This window comes from Doryrhamphus excisus, chromosome 8 (genome assembly GCF_030265055.1).
Source record: "Doryrhamphus excisus isolate RoL2022-K1 chromosome 8, RoL_Dexc_1.0, whole genome shotgun sequence".
Taxonomy (NCBI): domain Eukaryota; kingdom Metazoa; phylum Chordata; class Actinopteri; order Syngnathiformes; family Syngnathidae; genus Doryrhamphus; species Doryrhamphus excisus.
Genome location: NC_080473.1, coordinates 15941587 through 15950955, shown reverse-complemented (window position 1 = coordinate 15950955; position 9369 = coordinate 15941587). Strand labels below are relative to the sequence as shown.

General features: G+C 37.6%; 1 protein-coding gene across 1 annotated transcript; it reads left to right on the top strand.

Moving 5' to 3' along the window:
- The first annotated feature begins 2538 nt into the window (after positions 1 to 2538).
- Positions 2539 to 5564, top strand: foxl2a (forkhead box L2a). The gene has a single exon (XM_058080811.1). The coding sequence runs from the start codon at positions 2690 to 2692 to the stop codon at positions 3599 to 3601; it is 912 nt and encodes a 303-aa protein (XP_057936794.1). The 5' UTR covers positions 2539 to 2689; the 3' UTR covers positions 3602 to 5564.
- The last annotated feature ends 3805 nt before the right edge of the window (positions 5565 to 9369 follow it).

Sequence of the window (9369 nt, the reverse complement as noted above, 5' to 3'; positions counted from 1 at the left end):
GATAAACATCCTAGTCCCAGATCTGCAAGGGCAGGAAGTGCACCAGGACAGGAATTCCACTCTTTCAAATGATATTATGGCCCTTTGCAATGATGGCCTTTGTGGGCTTATACCTGGATTCGTACTGACAACTCAAAGGATACGGGGGGCTACGTTCATATTTTATATTTGGTTAATAAGTCTTACGCTGATTCAATAATATACTAAGATGTTATATACATTTAAAGAACATTATTTTATGTGTTTTGGACTTATTGTTGGGTACATTTGGTAATGGTAATGGTTTTATTTCATTTGAACATGCATCAGATTACAATTGAGTGCATCCCATAATCAGTTCCCAGTTCCACATGTCCAAAAGGAGTAGGAAGAAGCAAAGCTTATTAAATCCTACCCCTCCATCTGGTACTTTTACAATCACTAACTGTTACATTTGTTCACTTCCTGCTTTCCATAATACAGTTTAAGGTTGTTGTTCTTTTAATAATGCACCTCGTACCGAAGTACGGGGTGATATGAGCATACATTTTATTCTTAGAAAAAAAATGTTCCAAATGGCCCCTGGGCCGCACTTTGGAAACCTCTGGTGTATATACAAATAAACAATAGATTATTTCAAACCACCATAATGCATATTTATAACTTTTAAACAGCTATAATTATGTATTTTTATTTATCTTTTTCCATAGTCTTATTTATATTTTATTTGAAATGGATTCTCAGGAATATCATCTGTATTTGGTTGAAACCTGCAACAGCAGAAACATCAAAAAATGCATTTAAAAATATATATGTAATGCATGATATATTATAATAAATATCCATGCATGTTAAAAACAACATATTTTGGGGAAAAATAGAATTTTAATTCTAGGCTATCAGCCTAATTCATGCAAGGATTAAAAGGTATTTATTTGAGTTGTTGTTTTCCTATCAAATGAACATTCCACGGTTCTTCCCTGATGTCTTATCAGTTCAAGTTTCAAGACCTTTGTTGTTGTTGACTTGAAGGTCCATGGCTGCTGATCCATTTCATGAAAAAACAAACGGAAGCAAATTGTCTCTATATATATATATATATATATATATATATATATATATATATATATATAATGGAAAAGTCACTGAGATAAGAAATAACGTGTTCGAGGTTCGAACCCTGCCAGTCTTGGGATAATTGCCCGACGAGAGACGCTTGGCTTGGCTGTCATGGCGCAGCTCAGCTGCTGTCGGCCACGCAGGCTGCAGGCTGTCCTGCAAGGTGATGACACACAGGCCAATGCTGCTCCACCTGCACGCCGTCCCACGCCACGGAAATACACTCCACCACGACCCGAAGGGACCCTCGTGGGTGGCCGCGGAAATGTATACCTCCTCCCTGCACGTCAAAGTGAGCTAATTAAGAAGCGCTATAGCTGACACATATATATATATTATATATATTATATACATATATATATATATACTATATGCATGCAGATATGGACGACCGAATAATTGCATATACAAATAAATAGCTTCTGCGTATTAAAATACTTCGATTGTAGTATTTTGTTATATTCATTTTAACTTTTTTTATTTTATTGACATTAATAATTATATATCAAATTATATATATAGCGCTGAAAAGGACTTCCTGTATGCACGTGCAGTATAATGAGAGTCATTTTATTATATTGTTACATATTATATATTATATAATATTATATATTATATGTTATACATATTATATATTTACATATTATATATTGTTATATAGTTTTTCAACTACTAAATTCATTCTGTTCTCTTGCAAAATGAAATATTGTTCCATTTAAATATAAAAACAAACACCAAAAAGTATTTTAAAAATATACTTTTAAAATATAGTAAAATATACTATTAAAAATAATATATAAAATAATATATATTTTATAAATATACCAAACAATGTCTGTTAATTTGTGTAATATTATATAATATTATATATTTACATATTATATATAATTATATAGTTTTTCAGCTACTAAATTCATTCTGTTCTCTTGCAAAATGAAATATTGTTCATTTAAATATAAAAACAAACACCAAAAAGTATTTTAAAAATATACTTTTCAAATATAGTCAAATATACTATTAAAAATAATATATAAAATAATATATATTTTATAAATATACCAAACAATGTCTATTAATTTGAGCTATGTAACGCTATATGTAGGGCAGATATTAATGAATAGTGTTTAGCACTGTTTTCAAGTTTTTGATATAAGTTGTTATATTAAAATGCAACATTTGCACCAAATTGTAAATATTGTAGTGAATAATATCCAGTAAGATGCAGTGATGCAACACAGGTACATAAAAGTGGGTGTTAATAATGTTATTATTCAGCAGGCTGGAGGCGGAACTCCCAAGTGCACAAATCAGGAGGTCCTACGTCGGTGCCTGAACGCATCGCCTGCATGTGGACGTAGGGGGTGGGGGTGTGGGGGGGCCGGGGAGGAAAGGGTTGGCTTTACCCGGTCGCAAATCACAACTCTTGTCGCGCCTCCATCATAAACCAGTTTGGAGGAAAAAAAGGAGCCAAGAAGGTCCTCATGTGCGGCCCACCTACAGAGCCGCAAAAGCAAGACTTCTCTGTGCGCACTTTGGCAGGAGAAGCCGCGCTTCCACTGTGGGGACCGGACCCGCTTTGCGTCGCTGGGAAATGATGGCCGCTTACCAAAACCCGGACAGTGACTCCATAGCGCTGATGATCCACGACACCAACACCAAGGAGAAAGACCTGCCCAAAGAGGAGCCGGCGCAGGACAAAGTAGCCGAGAAGCCGGATCCGTCTCAGAAGCCGCCTTACTCGTACGTGGCTCTCATCGCCATGGCCATCCGGGAGAGCTCCGAGAAGCGTCTGACCCTGTCGGGCATCTACCAGTACATCATCACCAAGTTCCCCTTCTACGAGAAGAACAAAAAGGGCTGGCAAAACAGCATCCGACACAACCTGAGCCTCAACGAATGCTTCATCAAGGTTCCGCGGGAGGGCGGCGGAGAGCGGAAGGGGAATTACTGGACCCTCGACCCGGCCTGCGAGGACATGTTCGAGAAGGGCAACTACCGGAGGCGCCGCCGAATGAAGCGGCCGTTCAGGCCCCCGCCCGCGCACTTCCAGCCCGGAAAGTCGTTGTTCGGAGGGGACGGCTACGGCTACCTGTCCCCGCCCAAGTACCTGCAGTCCAGCTTCATGAACAACTCCTGGTCGCTCGGACAGCCGCCCACGCCGATGTCCTACACTTCCTGTCAGGTGGCCGGAGCCAACGTGAGCCCCGTCAAGGCGCTGTCGGCCCCCGCTTCTTACAACCCCTACTCCCGGGTGCAGAGCATGGCGCTCCCCGGCATGGTGAACTCTTACAACGGCATGAGCCACCACCATCACCCGGCTCACCCCCACCACTCGCAGCAGCTGAGCCCGTCCGCCGCCGCGCCTCCCCCGGTCTCCACCGGCAACGGAGCCGGCCTTCAGTTCGCTTGCTCCCGCCAGCCCGCGGAGCTGTCCATGATGCACTGCTCGTACTGGGAACATGAGAGTAAACACTCGGCCTTGCATACCAGGATTGATATTTAAATGCGACCAAATCTCAAACATTCTTTGTTTGGGGTTTTATGTTTTGAAAGCGACGAAGTTCCGGTCCGGCCCGTGAACTTGGGAGCCGTGAACCGGGTGTAAAAGACATCACCGGGACGCACCGGGTATGGCCCGGACCCAGACCTTTCTGGTTGGACTGACTGGACTTTGTATTGATGCGACTTTGCATTTCCACGGAGAGAAACTTGCGTCCACTGTGACCGTGCGTAATGGTTCCGCTCCACTTTACGCGCGGCTTGACCAAAAAAAAAAAAATCAACTTTGATCCATTGTCACCTTTTTATTCACTTGGACTGAGCCAGGCTGGCATGGTTGAGAGTTTCCATCACGATATTTACAAAATCAGGGTTTTCGATGTGTTTTCTGTTTTTGTTTTTTTTTGCTCACATTAAAAATGATATCATTTCCGGTAAGGGAAAATAAAACAGGGCCACCTTTTGCATATCTTTTTTTTTTTTAAATAAAAGTGATATATTGTTACATTCATCTTGGGGGCCATGTTTAATTTTAATTAGCACTTTTTAAAACTCTTTTCTAGTTTTGTGAATTTCTTAATAAACGAGTATTTGCTTAAAAAAATACATCAGTGGTCATTAACAAATCTGTTTGGCAGTGAACGATTTATAAATGCTTTAGTAATGACAAAATTGATTTATTATGTCACAGTTTTTAAGTTTCAGTCACTTTTTTGCTATCTCTGCAGAAACCATCAAGACAAACATTATTTTCCCTCTAAAATGTGCAGCATCAACAATTAATATAATTTCTGTGCGAACCTAAAAGCACATATGAGGCAGAAAAACGTTATTAATAAATGATAATACCCTTGAGAGACATTCACACTAATGTGTTTTTGTGTGACCAACGTCCATGACAGACACCAATAAAATAAAATACACCTTAAAATATAAATATAATGTTTGTGTTTGGCACATCTGCTTGAAACTTTAAGGTGCAACTTTTGGTAAATATTAAATTCAAGATGCTTTGCACATTATTTCCACTGGTGTATTTTAATCTAAATTAGGAGGGACGCCTTTTTATAAGGTATATATTATTTATTTTCATGTAAGAAATGTCAGTATGCGTGTATTTAACACATACACACAAAAATATGAGTTGTACAAAAGAATATTACTGACTGTATGATGCATATGTAGTGAAATTGTCAATAATTACATGACAGTACATATCAATTTAGTTGGGTTTTTTAAAACATTAATTTAATTTAGGTCAGAAATGCACCCCATCCTGCAGTCCAAGTCCAGGCATGTTCTCACTCTCACACACACCAAAAGGAAACTTTATTAAATCTATGTTACATTAGTGAGGATATGGCAGTATTTTGTGTTTGCATATGACTTTAAATCATTTTGCTAAAGATAAATATAAATAAAAAATACTTTGCATATTAATTAGACATCATTTGTTAAAGTTGTAAATGTTGTAATATCCAACAAATAACAAATTTTAACTATAGAAAAATATTTTTGGTAGATTTATTGACAAAAAAAGAAAGAAAAAATATGACTTTGATTATTATGGATCTTATAATGACTGAACTTCCTTTGTGCATACATCTTCTCTAACGAATACTAATATATAATACGAATAAAAGTGCAAACCGTTGCCCCCCTCCCCATCCTCAGCAACCCCCACCCGCCCCAACAGTTTGACATGTAGCAGTATGCATTCCCTACTTCCTCACGTTTATGTTTTGTAAACACGAAGGAGATAAGGGCACGTTTGAGTGGCAAATGTATTGCATAAACACCCGTGTAAGAATAACAAATAGAGTGTTTAAAAATATGTTTTAACCAACACTTACATAAACTGTCACTGACAGACGTGTGTGGTCATGATTCATGCAGGGGAGTTGATTTAGGAAATGAATAACAATTATGAAACCTGACTGGGCTTTTCATCCACATTATGAATATCTCTCAGCACTATAATATAACTGTAGTACAGTTTTTAAATCATTATTATTATTAGTATTATTTCTGTGGTAAAAGATGCCAACACTAAATGTGTCCTTTAAAGGCACCATAATCCAATATGGCAGGTGTGCTTGTGCTCCCACACGGAGGTTGACGGTTCACCCAGGAGGCCTGGAACAATGGGCCTGCATACAGGATGTCTCAGGGGTTGGGGGAGATAAGGCCAGACCAGGTTCATGGCTCCAGCACAGACCCGATTCAGTCTTGTCCCAGACATCCTTCTGTAGCTGAAGGTGACATCTTTCCATGTCATCTACATTATGCTGTGGACTTATAAATAGACAGTGCACAAGCTCATAATCACTTAATAAATATTAGAACTAACATGAAGACGTTTTGTGAAAAACTGATTTTTTATGGTTTACACATTTAATTGTAAAATAAGCATAATGGTTTGACTATATTAAATATATCAAAGTATATCAAAATCTCCTCTGGTACTATACAACTAATTTCTACATTGAATTAGTGCAACTTTTAAATTGTATGCTGTAAATTGTTATATTTTTTCTATTAAATTTGCCTAAATGCACACATTATATGGCTACATTGTGCATTGCATAAGCATGCATTCGTGCATGTTTGAGTCATGCAAGCGAATCAAACATTAATTATAAGTAAACATTTGTTATAAAAACGTGATATGGCCTACATTATGACATGCACAACTTTAAAAAAAAATCTTGAATTGAGTTGTTTGCATGTAATTTACTAAATAATTATGAATGGGGTTAAATTTAGATGATCGTGTTTTTTTTTTTGTTTTTTTTTTTGTAGTCTATTTTGACAAAATTTGCTGCGCTCATAATCAAAGAGAATCAGAAGGCGCTTATGACTCGCGCAGGCGCACACCGGGTATACCCGCCCTCGTTCCGGTGGTGGCAGCCATGCTTCACCGGGCACCGGCGATGCGACCCGGCCGGTCAAGCCACAATTCCCAGTGTCGTCATACAATTGAGTATCTGCTGTTAGAGATGGGGGACCAATTGAGGTGAAAAGGGAAAAGGGGGGGGGGGGGGGTCACCGTGTTTGCATGTCCTCCAAACAGGAAAATATGCAACCATTTGATTCGCAGAAAATCCGGCAATTGTTTGAGTCAGCATGCGTGTTTCTTTCCGGCGTGGAAGCGCAAATAGAAGTTTCACTCTTGTCCTTCGTATTTGTGCTTCTTCTTCCAGTGTCATCATGATATCTACGTGATGTTTGCACATGACTGCTGATCTCTATCTTAATGACACGAACACAGGACAATAGCACCGTGGAATATTTCTCTATTAAGCCAAAATAATTACACAAGCGTGTGTTAATATACCCCACTAAAGTTTATACACGGGAAGTGTGGGTTTGTACCTTATAAGGAAGGTCAGTCAAAAGTCCTGAATGTTATTCTATTCAACAAAAATACTATTTTTACGGACATCCACCAGGCCACTCGGGTGACAAATACACGTCACAAGCTGCCTGTCCAAACTGCCACCAAAAGGTCTTTTTTGGCCAACAATTTATTTTCCATTGGCCCAGTAGCATACTGAAATATTGTTACAACATATCACGTTAATACTTATTTTGTTTTAATAACTCAAAGCTCGCTCTTTGTACACCCTGCCCTTTGTATGATGTATGATGTATTTTGTACAATATCACATTTTTTTAAAGTAGTTAGCTGCCTTGTACTGCATCGTTCTGTGAAATGGAGTGGCTAAACAAGAAAGTCTGGTTGCTAAATAACCCACCACGGGGCCAAAGAAATTTGTGAGTGTTATCAATTTGATACAGAAGGATATCAATAATTTCCATTTCCCATTTAGAATTATTTTGCATTGTTTTCAGCATGTAAAACAAATTAACTTATGAGTTAATTTAGTTAAACTAATGAAGTAACTATTCTCTATAAATTTAGTTTTAATTAATTGTTTTTTAATTATTTCACATGGGAAAAATCACCTCGGTTTTTGAACATTTTTGTCAAACCACTGTATTACTGAAATATACCTTTAAAAAATATATACTCATCTGACTTACTTATTTTGTTTTTAGTGCATTTAATGAAGAAAGTGGCAACCACATTCCACATTTTTTATGCAAAAAAAATAAGTTTGAAGACACTACCCAGTAGCGTGTCCAAAATATTAAGGCTAGTGTTTATTGGCCGTTATGAAATAAGTTAATTATTTATGAAAAATACATTATTATAAGGTGTTCCACTAATTTGCTGTGTCAACACAAGGCAAGGCTGTTACCTTATATTGGATTAGTGTTAGCATCTTTAATGAAAAAAGTGCATTAAAGTGACCGCCAGCATTCGTTAATGTTGTGCTAAAACATTTGCACCACTCCTGATTTACAATAAATAATAATGGCCATGCTTTACGGTAATTTATTCTATTCAATGTTGACTATCAGAATATGAAAAATATCAATTATGAGGTGGTAGCATCTATAAGTGCCTCACTAAAAGTGCTATATGTAGACACACAACATCGTGAGTATGTAATTGTTGAGAAAGTAATAATCAATGTTTATTAAACCTTAAAACAAACTATTTTTTTTAATTCCACCTGCAATAATTCATCTGTTTTTTATGATTTCATCTATCTGAACAAAACATGAACATCTTGGTGTGTGTTGTAGGTGACTAAGCAAATGACTATCCAATAATGTGTTGACAGTCAAGGTTATGGTCCCAGGGCCGCACTTTGGACACCCCTGCTGTGACTGTAGCGGAACCGGCCAGCTTATACTGTAAAGGGAAATGAGATAAAATGTTTCCGCTCTCTTGATTATGAGCTGCAAATTGCTTTGTCGGGTTTTAAATGGCATGTGTTTTCCCAGCATGCATTGACCGTGGATCTATTTTTAAAAACCCCTTTCCTTTCTCCAAGTTCCAACCCCCTTAAAAACTTCCGCAACGAGAAGCTATTAGGAGAACTCCTCTCCTGTTAACATAGCAATTCATCAAAGATGAAACCACATTCCCACAGGGATAAGAAGTGAAACCTGTTTTTCTTCATCATACTTAGTATACTTAGCAAGTTTATAGTCACACCATTTAATATTTGAAGTATTTCATTGTGAATGCAATCAAGAAGAATCTTAACCGTGCATTCATACTAATAGTTAGTTAGTACGTCACATGATATTTTCTCCATTATATATCCATTATGTCATATATCATTCATGTATCAGTCACAAAGAGGTCTGACCCCTTCGAGTCTACTGCCAATTAGCTCTAAGGTCACATGGACAATGCAGGGATAGATTTCCTTACAGCAATTACATACCTCTTGGCTATTAAGCTAAAGCCTTTATTTTGACACCCATAATTATACGCATTCACTTACGTTCCCCTTTCAAGTTAAATGTGCTTTTTGTTACATGCTTATCATGTGTGATGAGATTATACGCACTATGAGCTTTGACCAATAGTTGGACAATATTTTCATCAAATAAGAAGCGGGGAAGCCAAACATGCAGGATCCATGACTATAGGCTGCTGCCTTTGAGCAAATGCTTGTCAGACAATGAGAAGGTTATGCGGTGGTCACATGACATTTAATGACATTGTCTCATAGTTACTATCAGCATCCATCATCCATGGTATGGTTCGGATTATGGTGGGTTCTGGCTTTTGCATCATCACTGAAGACAATGAAAAAACATGACTGGTTTGAACTTGAAACACTGAAAATAACTTTATTATTTATTATTATTATTATTATTAGAAAGAACTCTTTCAGCTCTTATTTG